The sequence below is a fragment of the Oncorhynchus clarkii genome, chromosome 4 (assembly GCF_045791955.1).
Source record: "Oncorhynchus clarkii lewisi isolate Uvic-CL-2024 chromosome 4, UVic_Ocla_1.0, whole genome shotgun sequence".
NCBI classification, from domain to species: domain Eukaryota; kingdom Metazoa; phylum Chordata; class Actinopteri; order Salmoniformes; family Salmonidae; genus Oncorhynchus; species Oncorhynchus clarkii.
In genome coordinates, this window is record NC_092150.1 from 571,365 (window position 1) to 588,441 (window position 17,077).

A 17,077-nucleotide genomic window follows, 5' to 3' on the forward strand; every position below is an offset into this window, starting at 1 on the left:
AGCTAACTGCCTGGGTACATCAACCTATCCAGCTAACTGCCTGGGTACATTAACCTATCCAGCTAACTGCCTGGGTACATTAACCTATCCAGCTAACTGCCTGGGTACATTAACCTATCCAGCTAACTGCCTGGGTACATTAACCTATCCAGCTAACTGCCTGGGTACATCAACCTATCCAGCTAACTGCCTGGGTACATCAACCTATCCAGCTAACTGCCTGGGTACATTAACCTATCCAGCTAACTGCCTGGGTACATTAACCTATCCAGCTAACTGCCTGGGTACATCAACCTATCCAGCTAACTGCCTGGGTACATGAACCTATCCAGCTAACTGCCTGGGTACATTAACCTATCCAGCTAACTGCCTGGGTACATCAACCTATCCAGCTAACTGCCTGGGTGCATTAACCTATCCAGCTAACTGCCTGGGTACATGAACCTATCCAGCTAACTGCCTGGGTACATGAACCTATCCAGCTAACTGCCTGGGTACATGAACCTATCCAGCTAACTGCCTGGGTACATTAACCTATCCAGCTAACTGCCTGGGTACATACACCAAGACAGGACATAGTCTATCCCAGGACAGGACACTGGTCTGTCCTAGGAGCTGACTCCACTAAGCCTGGTTCAATAGTTCTGGGGCCAGTTAAGTCCAATAAGGTTTAAATGGTTGAACCTAACCCTGACAGTTGTATGGGGCCAGTTAACTGTAGTTAAATGGTTCAGGTTTAAATGGTGTTGTGTTGTTTCTGTGTTTCCGCTCTGCTGCCGGCCTCTGTCATCTGGAAGGACTGTTACCCTTGTTGTCTTGGCAACAGTTCCCAGGTCAACAACAAGTGTGGTAAGGTCTCATGGACATACTGCCTGGTCAATCAACCAAATATACTTTTGCTTCTTTGCATCAACTATGTGAACAAATCAAGGGATATTTCTTCTGTTTTACCGTGAACAAATCAAGGGATATTTCTTCTGTTTTGAGTCGTTTTTGTGTACATTGTTGGTCATGTACAAGCATGTTCTTATTCTTATTTAGCTATGTTTCTATGATGTGATATATTAAAAGGAAAACCTCAATCTGTTATTCAATGTGTTTGTTTGGGCTAATAGGGTTAGGGTAAATTTATATATTTTTTTATATGTTTCATATACCCCCGCTTTAAACAGGGCTTAAACTTAAATAAAAGGCAGTCTATTCTGTAGTGAGGTGTTTCTTAAGTGTTGAGCACCAATGCCATGTCATTGTCTGTCCACAATGTGAAGACCAAATCCTCCATATTATTTCCGTTTTGATTGTTGCATGTTTGATGTACCATTCGTATGATCACTGTCTGAATCGTTCGTCTGATTGGCCATTACTGTTGATCAGGGGCATATATTATATTTAAATGGTTATTTGTTGCACTCAGCATGTCATAATTCCCCACAATATGAAGCATTTCAAATATAAATGGAGTGTTATTGGATAAAGGGAAGGTAGGAAAAGAGTTAAAGAACCTCCTCTTCTCAGACGACCTGCCGAAGCCCAAGACCACGGAAGTTCTGCAGAAGGGGGTGGAGTCGGTCCAGGTGTACTCGGCCTCCGAGGAGCGGGAGGAGGGGCGGCGCTGGAGAGTGTTCCGAATAGGAGACCAGGAACACAAAGTCGACATGAAGGCAATAGAACCCTACAAGAGGGTCATCAACCACGGAGGTAACCCCTGACCCCTAACCCATAACCCTCGTCCTACAAGAGGGTCATCAACCACAGAGGTAACCCCTGACCCCAGACCCTAACACATAACCCTAGTCCTACAAGAGGGTCATCAACCACGGAGGTAACCCCTGACCCCAGACCCTAACTCATGACCCTCTTGTAGGACTTGGGTTATCAACCACGGAGGTAACCCCTGACCCCAGACCCTAACACATAACCCTATTCCTTCAAGAGGGTATTGGACCAATTATATAATTTTTTTTACAGTAACAATGCCCCATGCAGAGCAGGTTGTGTTGTGGCGTGTTTGAACCTCTGATGTGTTCCAGGTTACTATGGAGATGGCCTGAATGCCATCATAGTGTTTGCCGTGTGTTACATGCCTGAGAGCAACCAACCCAACTACCGCTACATCATGGACAACCTCTTCAAGTGAGTCCTACTGGTGCAAACCCTGTGAAACGGAATATTGACTTCCATTGGTTTTTGGACACCAATGCTAAAATTATATTTAATATTTTCCCACTATTTTACAAATGTTCAATCCCGAGAATAAATCACTTTTCTCCTGTGTAACCTGGTATTTTTATATTTTAGGCAGTGACCACCGACTGGCCATTATTAGCCTTAGCTATGCAGGCCTATGAAGGCAGTGACCACCGCCTGGCTATTATTAGGCTTAGCTATGCAGGCCTATGAAGGCAGTGACCACCGCCTGGCTATTATTAGGCTTAGCTATGCAGGCCTATGAAGGCAGTGACCACCGCCTGGCTATTATTAGGCTTAGCTATGCAGGCCTATGAAGGCAGTGACCACCGACTGGCCATTATTAGGCTTAGCTATGCAGGCCTATGAAGGCAGTGACCACCGGCTGGCATTAGGCTTAGCTATGCAGGCCTATGAAGGCAGTGACCACCGACTGGCCATTATTAGGCTTAGCTATGCAGGCCTATGAAGGCAGTGACCACCGCCTGGCTATTATTAGGCTTAGCTATGCAGGCCTAGGAAGGCAGTGACCACCGGCTGGCTATTATTAGGCTTAGCTATGCAGGCCTATGAAGGCAGTGACCACCGCCTGGCTATTATTAGGCTTAGCTATGCAGGCCTATGAAGGCAGTGACCACCGCCTGGCTATTATTAGGCTTAGCTATGCAGGCCTATGAAGGCAGTGACCACCGACTGGCCATTATTAGGCTTAGCTATGCAGGCCTATGAAGGCAGTGACCACCGACTGGCCATTATTAGGCTTAGCTATGCAGGCCTAGGAAGGCAGTGACCACCGACTGGCCATTATTAGGCTTAGCTATGCAGGCCTATGAAGGCAGTGACCACCGACTGGCCATTATTAGCCTTAGCTATGCAGGCCTATGAAGGTAGTGACCACCGCCTGGCTATTATTAGGCTTAGCTATGCAGGCCTATGAAGGCAGTGACCACCGACTGGCTATTATTACGCTTAGCTATGCAGGCCTATGAAGGCAGTGACCACCGCCTGGCTATTATTAGGCTTAGCTATGCAGGCCTATGAAGGCAGTGACCACCGACTGGCTATTATTAGGCTTAGCAATGCAGGCCTAGGAAGGCAGTGACCACCGGCTGGCATTAGGCTTAGCAATGCAGGCCTAGGAAGGCAGTGACCACCGGCTGGCATTAGGCTTAGCTATGCAGGCCTAGGAAGGCAGTGACCACCGGCTGGCATTAGGCTTAGCTATGCAGGCCTAGGAAGGCAGTGACCACCGACTGGCCATTATTAGGCTTAGCTATGCAGGCCTATGAAGGCAGTGACCACCGGCTGGCATTAGGCTTAGCTATGCAGGTCTAGGAAGGCAGTGACCACCGACTGGCTATTATTAGGCTTAGCTATGCAGGCCTATGAAGGCAGTGACCACCGACTGGCCATTATTAGGCTTAGCTATGCAGGCCTATGAAGGCAGTGACCACCGCCTGGCTATTATTAGGCTTAGCTATGCAGGCCTATGAAGGCAGTGACCACCGACTGGCCATTATTAGGCTTAGCTATGCGGGCCTAGGAAGGCAGTGACCACCGACTGGCTATTATTAGGCTTAGCTATGCAGGCCTAGGAAAGCAGTGACCACCGGCTGGCATTAGGCTTAGCTATGCAGGCCTATGAAGGCAGTGACCACCGGCTGGCATTAGGCTTAGCTATGCAGGCCTAGGAAGGCAGTGACCACCGACTGGCCATTATTAGGCTTAGCTATGCAGGCCTATGAAGGCAGTGACCACCGCCTGGCTATTATTAGGCTTAGCTATGCAGGCCTATGAAGGCAGTGACCACCGCCTGGCTATTATTAGGCTTAGCTATGCAGGACTAGGAAGGCAGTGACCACCGGCTGGCATTAGGCTTAGCTATGCAGGCCTAGGAAGGCAGTGACCACCGACTGGCCATTATTAGGCTTAGCTATGCAGGCCTATGAAGGCAGTGACCACCGGCTGGCATTAGGCTTAGCTATGCAGGTCTAGGAAGGCAGTGACCACCGACTGGCTATTATTAGGCTTAGCTATGCAGGCCTATGAAGGCAGTGACCACCGACTGGCCATTATTAGGCTTAGCTATGCAGGCCTATGAAGGCAGTGACCACCGCCTGGCTATTATTAGGCTTAGCTATGCAGGCCTATGAAGGCAGTGACCACCGACTGGCCATTATTAGGCTTAGCTATGCAGGCCTAGGAAGGCAGTGACCACCGACTGGATATTATTAGGCTTAGCTATGCAGGCCTAGGAAAGCAGTGACCACCGGCTGGCATTAGGCTTAGCTATGCAGGCCTATGAAGGCAGTGACCACCGGCTGGCATTAGGCTTAGCTATGCAGGCCTAGGAAGGCAGTGACCACCGACTGGCCATTATTAGGCTTAGCTATGCAAGCCTATGAAGGCAGTGACCACCGACTGGCTATTATTACGCTTAGCTATGCAGGCCTATGAAGGCAGTGACCACCGCCTGGCTATTATTAGGCTTAGCTATGCAGGCCTATGAAGGCAGTGACCACCGACTGGCTATTATTAGGCTTAGCAATGCAGGCCTAGGAAGGCAGTGACCACCGGCTGGCATTAGGCTTAGCAATGCAGGCCTAGGAAGGCAGTGACCACCGGCTGGCATTAGGCTTAGCAATGCAGGCCTAGGAAGGCAGTGACCACCGGCTGGCATTAGGCTTAGCTATGCAGGCCTAGGAAGGCAGTGACCACCGGCTGGCATTAGGCTTAGCTATGCAGGCCTAGGAAGGCAGTGACCACCGACTGGCCATTATTAGGCTTAGCTATGCAGGCCTATGAAGGCAGTGACCACCGGCTGGCATTAGGCTTAGCTATGCAGGTCTAGGAAGGCAGTGACCACCGACTGGCTATTATTAGGCTTAGCTATGCAGGCCTATGAAGGCAGTGACCACCGGCTGGCATTAGGCTTAGCTATGCAGGTCTAGGAAGGCAGTGACCACCGACTGGCTATTATTAGGCTTAGCTATGCAGGCCTATGAAGGCAGTGACCACCGACTGGCCATTATTAGGCTTAGCTATGCAGGCCTATGAAGGCAGTGACCACCGCCTGGCTATTATTAGGCTTAGCTATGCAGGCCTATGAAGGCAGTGACCACCGACTGGCCATTATTAGGCTTAGCTATGCAGGCCTAGGAAGGCAGTGACCACCGACTGGATATTATTAGGCTTAGCTATGCAGGCCTAGGAAAGCAGTGACCACCGGCTGGCATTAGGCTTAGCTATGCAGGCCTATGAAGGCAGTGACTACCGGCTGGCATTAGGCTTAGCTATGCAGGCCTAGGAAGGCAGTGACCACCGACTGGCCATTATTAGGCTTAGCTATGCAAGCCTATGAAGGCAGTGACCACCGACTGGCTATTATTACGCTTAGCTATGCAGGCCTATGAAGGCAGTGACCACCGCCTGGCTATTATTAGGCTTAGCTATGCAGGCCTATGAAGGCAGTGACCACCGACTGGCTATTATTAGGCTTAGCAATGCAGGCCTAGGAAGGCAGTGACCACCGGCTGGCATTAGGCTTAGCAATGCAGGCCTAGGAAGGCAGTGACCACCGGCTGGCATTAGGCTTAGCTATGCAGGCCTAGGAAGGCAGTGACCACCGGCTGGCATTAGGCTTAGCTATGCAGGCCTAGGAAGGCAGTTACCACCGACTGGCCATTATTAGGCTTAGCTATGCAGGCCTATGAAGGCAGTGACCACCGGCTGGCATTAGGCTTAGCTATGCAGGTCTAGGAAGGCAGTGACCACCGACTGGCTATTATTAGGCTTAGCTATGCAGGCCTATGAAGGCAGTGACCACCGACTGGCCATTATTAGGCTTAGCTATGCAGGCCTATGAAGGCAGTGACCACCGCCTGGCTATTATTAGGCTTAGCTATGCAGGCCTATGAAGGCAGTGACCACCGACTGGCCATTATTAGGCTTAGCTATGCGGGCCTAGGAAGGCAGTGACCACCGACTGGCTATTATTAGGCTTAGCTATGCAGGCCTAGGAAAGCAGTGACCACCGGCTGGCATTAGGCTTAGCTATGCAGGCCTATGAAGGCAGTGACCACCGCCTGGCTATTATTAGGCTTAGCTATGCAGGCCTAGGAAGGCAGTGACCACCGGCTGGCATTAGGCTTAGCTATGCAGGCCTATGAAGGCAGTGACCACCGACTGGCCATTATTAGGCTTAGCTATGCAGGCCTATGAAGGCAGTGACCACCGGCTGGCATTAGGCTTAGCTATGCAGGCCTAGGAAGGCAGTGACCACCGACTGGCTATTATTAGGCTTAGCTATGCAGGCCTAGGAAGGCAGTGACCACCCACTGGCTATTATTAGGCTTAGCTATGCAGGCCTATGAAGGCAGTGACCACCGCCTGGCTATTATTAGGCTTAGCTATGCAGGCCTATGAAGGCAGTGACCACCGCCTGGCTATTATTAGGCTTAGCTATGCAGGCCTAGGAAGGCAGTGACCACCGGCTGGCATTAGGCTTAGCTATGCAGGCCTAGGAAGGCAGTGACCACCGACTGGCCATTATTAGGCTTAGCTATGCAGGCCTATGAAGGCAGTGACCACCGCCTGGCTATTATTAGGCTTAGCTATGCAGGCCTATGAAGGCAGTGACCACCGCCTGGCTATTATTAGGCTTAGCTATGCAGGCCTAGGAAGGCAGTGACCACCGGCTGGCATTAGGCTTAGCTATGCAGGCCTAGGAAGGCAGTGACCACCGACTGGCCATTATTAGGCTTAGCTATGCAGGGCTATGAAGGCAGTGACCACCGGCTGGCATTAGGCTTAGCTATGCAGGTCTAGGAAGGCAGTGACCACCGACTGGCTATTATTAGGCTTAGCTATGCAGGCCTATGAAGGCAGTGACCACCGACTGGCCATTATTAGGCTTAGCTATGCAGGCCTATGAAGGCAGTGACCACCGCCTGGCTATTATTAGGCTTAGCTATGCAGGCCTATGAAGGCAGTGACCACCGACTGGCCATTATTAGGCTTAGCTATGCAGGCCTAGGAAGGCAGTGACCACCGACTGGATATTATTAGGCTTAGCTATGCAGGCCTAGGAAAGCAGTGACCACCGGCTGGCATTAGGCTTAGCTATGCAGGCCTATGAAGGCAGTGACCACCGGCTGGCATTAGGCTTAGCTATGCAGGCCTAGGAAGGCAGTGACCACCGACTGGCCATTATTAGGCTTAGCTATGCAAGCCTATGAAGGCAGTGACCACCGACTGGCCATTATTAGGCTTAGCTATGCAGGCCTAGGAAGGCAGTGACCACCGACTGGCTATTATTAGGCTTAGCTATGCAGGCCTAGGAAGGCAGTGACCACCGGCTGGCATTAGGCTTAGCTATGCAGGCCTATGAAGGCAGTGACCACCGACTGGCCATTATTAGGCTTAGCTATGCAGGCCTATGAAGGCAGTGACCACCGGCTGGCATTAGGCTTAGCTATGCAGGCCTAGGAAGGCAGTGACCACCGACTGGCTATTATTAGGCTTAGCTATGCAGGCCTAGGAAGGCAGTGACCACCCACTGGCTATTATTAGGCTTAGCTATGCAGGCCTATGAAGGCAGTGACCACCGCCTGGCTATTATTAGGCTTAGCTATGCAGGCCTATGAAGGCAGTGACCACCGCCTGGCTATTATTAGGCTTAGCTATGCAGGCCTAGGAAGGCAGTGACCACCGGCTGGCATTAGGCTTAGCTATGCAGGCCTAGGAAGGCAGTGACCACCGACTGGCCATTATTAGGCTTAGCTATGCAGGCCTATGAAGGCAGTGACCACCGCCTGGCTATTATTAGGCTTAGCTATGCAGGCCTATGAAGGCAGTGACCACCGCCTGGCTATTATTAGGCTTAGCTATGCAGGCCTAGGAAGGCAGTGACCACCGGCTGGCATTAGGCTTAGCTATGCAGGCCTAGGAAGGCAGTGACCACCGACTGGCCATTATTAGGCTTAGCTATGCAGGCCTATGAAGGCAGTGACCACCGGCTGGCATTAGGCTTAGCTATGCAGGTCTAGGAAGGCAGTGACCACCGACTGGCTATTATTAGGCTTAGCTATGCAGGCCTATGAAGGCAGTGACCACCGACTGGCCATTATTAGGCTTAGCTATGCAGGCCTATGAAGGCAGTGACCACCGCCTGGCTATTATTAGGCTTAGCTATGCAGGCCTATGAAGGCAGTGACCACCGACTGGCCATTATTAGGCTTAGCTATGCAGGCCTAGGAAGGCAGTGACCACCGACTGGATATTATTAGGCTTAGCTATGCAGGCCTAGGAAAGCAGTGACCACCGGCTGGCATTAGGCTTAGCTATGCAGGCCTATGAAGGCAGTGACCACCGGCTGGCATTAGGCTTAGCTATGCAGGCCTAGGAAGGCAGTGACCACCGACTGGCCATTATTAGGCTTAGCTATGCAAGCCTATGAAGGCAGTGACCACCGACTGGCCATTATTAGGCTTAGCTATGCAGGCCTAGGAAGGCAGTGACCACCGACTGGCTATTATTAGGCTTAGCTATGCAGGCCTAGGAAGGCAGTGACCACCGCCTGGCTATTATTAGGCTTAGCTATGCAGGCCTATGAAGGCAGTGACCACCGACTGGCTATTATTAGGCTTAGCTATGCAGGCCTATGAAGGCAGTGACCACCGGCTGGCCATTATTAGGCTTAGCTATGCAGGCCTATGAAGGCAGTGACCACCGCCTGGCTATTATTAGGCTTAGCTATGCAGGCCTATGAAGGCAGTGACCACCGCCTGGCTATTATTAGGCTTAGCTATGCAGGCCTAGGAAGGCAGTGACCACCGGCTGGCATTAGGCTTAGCTATGCAGGCCTAGGAAGGCAGTGACCACCGACTGGCCATTATTAGGCTTAGCTATGCAGGCCTATGAAGGCAGTGACCACCGCCTGGCTATTATTAGGCTTAGCTATGCAGGCCTATGAAGGCAGTGACCACCGCCTGGCTATTATTAGGCTTAGCTATGCAGGCCTAGGAAGGCAGTGACCACCGGCTGGCATTAGGCTTAGCTATGCAGGCCTAGGAAGGCAGTGACCACCGACTGGCCATTATTAGGCTTAGCTATGCAGGCCTATGAAGGCAGTGACCACCGGCTGGCATTAGGCTTAGCTATGCAGGTCTAGGAAGGCAGTGACCACCGCCTGGCTATTATTAGGCTTAGCTATGCAGGCCTATGAAGGCAGTGACCACCGACTGGCCATTATTAGGCTTAGCTATGCAGGCCTAGGAAGGCAGTGACCACCGACTGGATATTATTAGGCTTAGCTATGCAGGCCTAGGAAAGCAGTGACCACCGGCTGGCATTAGGCTTAGCTATGCAGGCCTAGGAAGGCAGTGACCACCGACTGGCTATTATTAGGCTTAGCTATGCAGGCCTATGAAGGCAGTGACCACCGACTGGCCATTATTAGGCTTAGCTATGCAGGCCTATGAAGGCAGTGACCACCGGCTGGCATTAGGCTTAGCTATGCAGGCCTAGGAAGGCAGTGACCACCGACTGGCCATTATTAGGCTTAGCTATGCAAGCCTATGAAGGCAGTGACCACCGACTGGCTATTATTACGCTTAGCTATGCAGGCCTATGAAGGGAGTGACCACCGCCTGGCTATTATTAGGCTTAGCTATGCAGGCCTATGAAGGCAGTGACCACCGACTGGCTATTATTAGGCTTAGCAATGCAGGCCTAGGAAGGCAGTGACCACCGGCTGGCATTAGGCTTAGCAATGCAGGCCTAGGAAGGCAGTGACCACCGGCTGGCATTAGGCTTAGCTATGCAGGCCTAGGAAGGCAGTGACCACCGGCTGGCATTAGGCTTAGCTATGCAGGCCTATGAAGGCAGTGACCACCGACTGGCCATTATTAGGCTTAGCTATGCAGGCCTATGAAGGCAGTGACCACCGACTGGCTATTATTAGGCTTAGCTATGCAGGCCTATGAAGGCAGTGACCACCGACTGGCCATTATTAGGCTTAGCTATGCAGGCCTATGAAGGCAGTGACCACCGCCTGGCTATTATTAGGCTTAGCTATGCAGGCCTATGAAGGCAGTGACCACCGACTGGCCATTATTAGGCTTAGCTATGCGGGCCTAGGAAGGCAGTGACCACCGACTGGCTATTATTAGGCTTAGCTATGCAGGCCTAGGAAAGCAGTGACCACCGGCTGGCATTAGGCTTAGCTATGCAGGCCTATGAAGGCAGTGACCACCGGCTGGCATTAGGCTTAGCTATGCAGGCCTATGAAGGCAGTGACCACCGCCTGGCTATTATTAGGCTTAGCTATGCAGGCCTAGGAAGGCAGTGACCACCGGCTGGCATTAGGCTTAGCTATGCAGGCCTATGAAGGCAGTGACCACCGACTGGCCATTATTAGGCTTAGCTATGCAGGCCTATGAAGGCAGTGACCACCGGCTGGCATTAGGCTTAGCTATGCAGGCCTAGGAAGGCAGTGACCACCCACTGGCTATTATTAGGCTTAGCTATGCAGGCCTATGAAGGCAGTGACCACCGCCTGGCTATTATTAGGCTTAGCTATGCAGGCCTATGAAGGCAGTGACCACCGCCTGGCTATTATTAGGCTTAGCTATGCAGGCCTAGGAAGGCAGTGACCACCGGCTGGCATTAGGCTTAGCTATGCAGGCCTAGGAAGGCAGTGACCACCGACTGGCCATTATTAGGCTTAGCTATGCAGGCCTATGAAGGCAGTGACCACCTCCTGGCTATTATTAGGCTTAGCTATGCAGGCCTATGAAGGCAGTGACCACCGCCTGGCTATTATTAGGCTTAGCTATGCAGGCCTAGGAAGGCAGTGACCACCGGCTGGCATTAGGCTTAGCTATGCAGGCCTAGGAAGGCAGTGACCACCGACTGGCCATTATTAGGCTTAGCTATGCAGGCCTATGAAGGCAGTGACCACCGGCTGGCATTAGGCTTAGCTATGCAGGTCTAGGAAGGCAGTGACCACCGACTGGCTATTATTAGGCTTAGCTATGCAGGCCTATGAAGGCAGTGACCACCGACTGGCCATTATTAGGCTTAGCTATGCAGGCCTATGAAGGCAGTGACCACCGCCTGGCTATTATTAGGCTTAGCTATGCAGGCCTATGAAGGCAGTGACCACCGGCTGGCATTAGGCTTAGCTATGCAGGTCTAGGAAGGCAGTGACCACCGCCTGGCTATTATTAGGCTTAGCTATGCAGGCCTATGAAGGCAGTGACCACCGACTGGCCATTATTAGGCTTAGCTATGCAGGCCTAGGAAGGCAGTGACCACCGACTGGATATTATTAGGCTTAGCTATGCAGGCCTAGGAAAGCAGTGACCACCGGCTGGCATTAGGCTTAGCTATGCAGGCCTAGGAAGGCAGTGACCACCGACTGGCTATTATTAGGCTTAGCTATGCAGGCCTATGAAGGCAGTGACCACCGACTGGCCATTATTAGGCTTAGCTATGCAGGCCTATGAAGGCAGTGACCACCGGCTGGCATTAGGCTTAGCTATGCAGGCCTAGGAAGGCAGTGACCACCGACTGGCCATTATTAGGCTTAGCTATGCAAGCCTATGAAGGCAGTGACCACCGACTGGCTATTATTACGCTTAGCTATGCAGGCCTATGAAGGGAGTGACCACCGCCTGGCTATTATTAGGCTTAGCTATGCAGGCCTATGAAGGCAGTGACCACCGACTGGCTATTATTAGGCTTAGCAATGCAGGCCTAGGAAGGCAGTGACCACCGGCTGGCATTAGGCTTAGCAATGCAGGCCTAGGAAGGCAGTGACCACCGGCTGGCATTAGGCTTAGCTATGCAGGCCTAGGAAGGCAGTGACCACCGGCTGGCATTAGGCTTAGCTATGCAGGCCTATGAAGGCAGTGACCACCGACTGGCCATTATTAGGCTTAGCTATGCAGGCCTATGAAGGCAGTGACCACCGACTGGCTATTATTAGGCTTAGCTATGCAGGCCTATGAAGGCAGTGACCACCGACTGGCCATTATTAGGCTTAGCTATGCAGGCCTATGAAGGCAGTGACCACCGCCTGGCTATTATTAGGCTTAGCTATGCAGGCCTATGAAGGCAGTGACCACCGACTGGCCATTATTAGGCTTAGCTATGCGGGCCTAGGAAGGCAGTGACCACCGACTGGCTATTATTAGGCTTAGCTATGCAGGCCTAGGAAAGCAGTGACCACCGGCTGGCATTAGGCTTAGCTATGCAGGCCTATGAAGGCAGTGACCACCGGCTGGCATTAGGCTTAGCTATGCAGGCCTATGAAGGCAGTGACCACCGCCTGGCTATTATTAGGCTTAGCTATGCAGGCCTAGGAAGGCAGTGACCACCGGCTGGCATTAGGCTTAGCTATGCAGGCCTATGAAGGCAGTGACCACCGACTGGCCATTATTAGGCTTAGCTATGCAGGCCTATGAAGGCAGTGACCACCGGCTGGCATTAGGCTTAGCTATGCAGGCCTAGGAAGGCAGTGACCACCCACTGGCTATTATTAGGCTTAGCTATGCAGGCCTATGAAGGCAGTGACCACCGCCTGGCTATTATTAGGCTTAGCTATGCAGGCCTATGAAGGCAGTGACCACCGCCTGGCTATTATTAGGCTTAGCTATGCAGGCCTAGGAAGGCAGTGACCACCGGCTGGCATTAGGCTTAGCTATGCAGGCCTAGGAAGGCAGTGACCACCGACTGGCCATTATTAGGCTTAGCTATGCAGGCCTATGAAGGCAGTGACCACCTCCTGGCTATTATTAGGCTTAGCTATGCAGGCCTATGAAGGCAGTGACCACCGCCTGGCTATTATTAGGCTTAGCTATGCAGGCCTAGGAAGGCAGTGACCACCGGCTGGCATTAGGCTTAGCTATGCAGGCCTAGGAAGGCAGTGACCACCGACTGGCCATTATTAGGCTTAGCTATGCAGGCCTATGAAGGCAGTGACCACCGGCTGGCATTAGGCTTAGCTATGCAGGTCTAGGAAGGCAGTGACCACCGACTGGCTATTATTAGGCTTAGCTATGCAGGCCTATGAAGGCAGTGACCACCGACTGGCCATTATTAGGCTTAGCTATGCAGGCCTATGAAGGCAGTGACCACCGCCTGGCTATTATTAGGCTTAGCTATGCAGGCCTATGAAGGCAGTGACCACCGACTGGCCATTATTAGGCTTAGCTATGCAGGCCTAGGAAGGCAGTGACCACCGACTGGATATTATTAGGCTTAGCTATGCAGGCCTAGGAAAGCAGTGACCACCGGCTGGCATTAGATTTAGCTATGCAGGCCTATGAAGGCAGTGACCACCGGCTGGCATTAGGCTTAGCTATGCAGGCCTAGGAAGGCAGTGACCACCGACTGGCCATTATTAGGCTTAGCTATGCAAGCCTATGAAGGCAGTGACCACCGACTGGCCATTATTAGGCTTAGCTATGCAGGCCTAGGAAGGCAGTGACCACCGACTGGCTATTATTAGGCTTAGCTATGCAGGCCTAGGAAGGCAGTGACCACCGCCTGGCTATTATTAGGCTTAGCTATGCAGGCCTATGAAGGCAGTGACCACCGACTGGCTATTATTAGGCTTAGCTATGCAGGCCTATGAAGGCAGTGACCACCGGCTGGCCATTATTAGGCTTAGCTATGCAGGCCTATGAAGACAGTGACCACCGGCTGGCATTAGGCTTAGCTATGCAGGCCTAGGAAGGCAGTGACCACCGACTGGCTATTATTAGGCTTAGCTATGCAGGCCTATGAAGGCAGTGACCACCGACTGGCCATTATTAGGCTTAGCTATGCAGGCCTATGAAGGCAGTGACCACCGCCTGGCTATTATTAGGCTTAGCTATGCAGGCCTAGGAAGGCAGTGACCACCGACTGGCTATTATTAGGCTTAGCTATGCAGGCCTAGGAAGGCAGTGACCACCGGCTGGCATTAGGCTTAGCTATGCAGGCCTATGAAGGCAGTGACCACCGACTGGCCATTATTAGGCTTAGCTATGCAGGCCTATGAAGGCAGTGACCACCGGCTGGCATTAGGCTTAGCTATGCAGGCCTAGGAAGGCAGTGACCACCGACTGGCTATTTTTAGGCTTAGCTATGCAGGCCTAGGAAGGCAGTGACCACCGACTGGCCATTATTAGGCTTAGCTATGCAGGCCTATGAAGGCAGTGACCACCGCCTGGCTATTATTAGGCTTAGCTATGCAGGCCTAGGAAGGCAGTGACCACCGGCTGGCATTAGGCTTAGCTATGCAGGCCTAGGAAGGCAGTGACCACCGACTGGCTATTATTAGGCTTAGCTATGCAGGCCTAGGAAGGCAGTGCGTACCAGTGCTCCAACTGACTCAGACAGTTGGACTGGAGGTGAGGAAGATTGTTTTTGGCCAACCAGAGTTACCACTTTAATTTAACTATATAATGCTTATCGTTATAAAAAATATATTATGATAGAAAGTTAACAAATTAGTCTCATTCTGTACGCCTATATCTGTATAGTAGTAGTAGTAGCCTATATCTGGATAGTATTGGTAGTAGCCTATATCTGTATAGTAGTAGTAGTAGTAGTAGTAGTAGTAGTAGCCTATATCTGTATAGTATTGGTAGTAGCCTGTATCTGTGTAGTAGTAGGAGCCTATATCTGTATAGTATTGGTAGTAGCCTGTATCTGTGTAGTAGTAGTAGTAGTAGTAGCCTGTATCTGTGTAGTAGTAGTAGTAGTAGTAGTAGCCTGTATCTGTGTAGTAGTAGTAGTAGTAGTAGTAGCAGCCTGTATCTGTGTAGTAGTAGTAGTAGCCTGTATCTGTGTAGTAGTAGTAGTAGCCTGTATCTGTGTAGTAGTAGCCTGTATCTGTGTAGTAGTAGCCTGTATATGTGTAGTAGTAGTAGTAGTAGCCTGTATCTGTGTAGTAGTAGCCTGTATCTGTGTAGTAGTAGTAGTAGTAGCCTGTATCTGTGTAGTAGTAGTAGTAGCCTGTATCTGTGTAGTAGTAGTAGTAGTAGTAGCCTGTATCTGTGTAGTAGTAGCCTGTATCTGTGTAGTAGTAGTAGTAGTAGCCTGTATCTGTGTAGTAGTAGCCTGTATCTGTGTAGTAGTAGCCTGTATCTGTGTAGTAGTAGTAGTAGCCTGTATCTGTGTTGTAGTAGTAGTAGTAGTAGTAGCCTGTATCTGTGTAGTAGTAATAGTAGTAGCCTGTATCTGTGTAGTAGTAGTAGTAGTAGTAGTAGTAGTAGTAGTAGTAGTAGTAGTAGTAGCCTGTATCTTTGTAGTAGTAGTAGTAGCCTGTATCTGTGTAGTAGTAGTAGTAGTAGTAGTAGTAGCCTGTATCTGTGTAGTAGTAGTAGCCTGTATCTGTGTAGTAGTAGTAGCCTGTATCTGTGTAGTAGTAGTAGTAGCCTGTGTCTGTGTAGTAGTAGTAGTAGTAGTAGTAGTAGCCTGTATCTGTGTAGTAGTAGTAGTAGCCTGTCTGTACAGTAGTAGCCTGTGTCTGTGTAGTAGTAGTAGCCTGTATCTGTATAGTAGTAGTAGTCTTTGTAGTAGTAGTAGTAGTAGTAGCCTGTATCTTTGTAGTAGTAGTAGTAGCCTGTATCTGTGTAGTAGTAGTAGTAGTAGTAGTAGTAGCCTGTATCTGTGTAGTAGTAGTAGCCTGTATCTGTGTAGTAGTAGTAGCCTGTATCTGTGTAGTAGTAGTAGTAGCCTGTGTCTGTGTAGTAGTAGTAGTAGTAGTAGTAGTAGCCTGTATCTGTGTAGTAGTAGTAGTAGCCTGTCTGTACAGTAGTAGCCTGTGTCTGTGTAGTAGTAGTAGCCTGTATCTGTATAGTAGTAGTAGTCTTTGTAGTAGTAGTAGTAGTAGTAGCCTGTATCTGTGTAGTAGTAGTAGTAGTAGTAGTAGTAGTAGTAGCCTGTATCTGTATAGTAGTAGTAGCCTGTGTCTGTGTAGTAGTAGTAGTAGTAGCCTGTATCTGTATAGTAGTAGTAGTAGCCTGTATCTGTATAGTAGTAGTAGTAGCCTGTATCTGTATAGTAGTAGTAGTAGCCTGTATCTGTATAGTAGTAGTAGTAGTAGCCTGTATCTGTGTAGTAGTAATAGTAGTAGCCTGTATCTGTGTAGTAGTAGTAGTAGTAGTAGTAGTAGTAGTAGTAGTAGCCTGTATCTGTGTAGTAGTAGCCTGTATCTGTGTAGTAGTAGTAGTAGCCTGTGTCTGTGTAGTAGTAGTAGTAGTAGTAGTAGTAGTAGCCTGTATCTGTGTAGTAGTAGTAGTAGCCTGTCTGTACAGTAGTAGCCTGTGTCTGTGTAGTAGTAGTAGCCTGTATCTGTATAGTAGTAGTAGTCTTTGTAGTAGTAGTAGTAGTAGTAGCCTGTATCTGTGTAGTAGTAGTAGTAGTAGTAGTAGTAGCCTGTATCTGTATAGTAGTAGTAGCCTGTGTCTGTGTAGTAGTAGTAGTAGTAGCCTGTATCTGTATAGTAGTAGTAGTAGCCTGTATCTGTATAGTAGTAGTAGTAGCCTGTATCTGTATAGTAGTAGTAGTAGTAGCCTGTATCTGTATAGTAGTAGTAGTAGCCTGTATCTGTATAGTAGTAGCTGTAGCCTGTATCTGTATAGCAGTAGTAGTAGTAGTAGTAGCCTGTATCTGTATAGCAGTAGTAGTAGCCGGTATCTGTATAGCAGTAGTAGTAGTAGTAGCGTGTATCTGTATAGTAGTAGTAGTAGTAGTAGTAGCGTGTATCTGTATAGTAGTAGTAGTAGTAGTAGTAGTAGCGTGTATCTGTATAGTAGTAGTAGTGGTAGTAGTAGCCTGTATCTGTGTAGTAGTAGTGGTAGTAGTAGCCTGTATCTGTGTAGTAGTAGTAGTA

General features: G+C 50.0%; 1 protein-coding gene across 1 annotated transcript in view; it reads left to right on the plus strand.

The window, feature by feature from the left end:
* The window catches only part of LOC139406270 (BCL2 interacting protein 2), a 69,510-nt gene that overhangs the window by 39,099 nt on the left and 13,334 nt on the right, over positions 1-17,077 (plus strand). The window contains exons 5-6 of the mRNA XM_071148722.1: positions 1,516-1,698; positions 2,031-2,133. Of these exons, the coding sequence (XP_071004823.1) occupies positions 1,516-1,698; positions 2,031-2,133 (286 nt within the window). The remainder of the gene's footprint in view (positions 1-1,515; positions 1,699-2,030; positions 2,134-17,077) is intronic.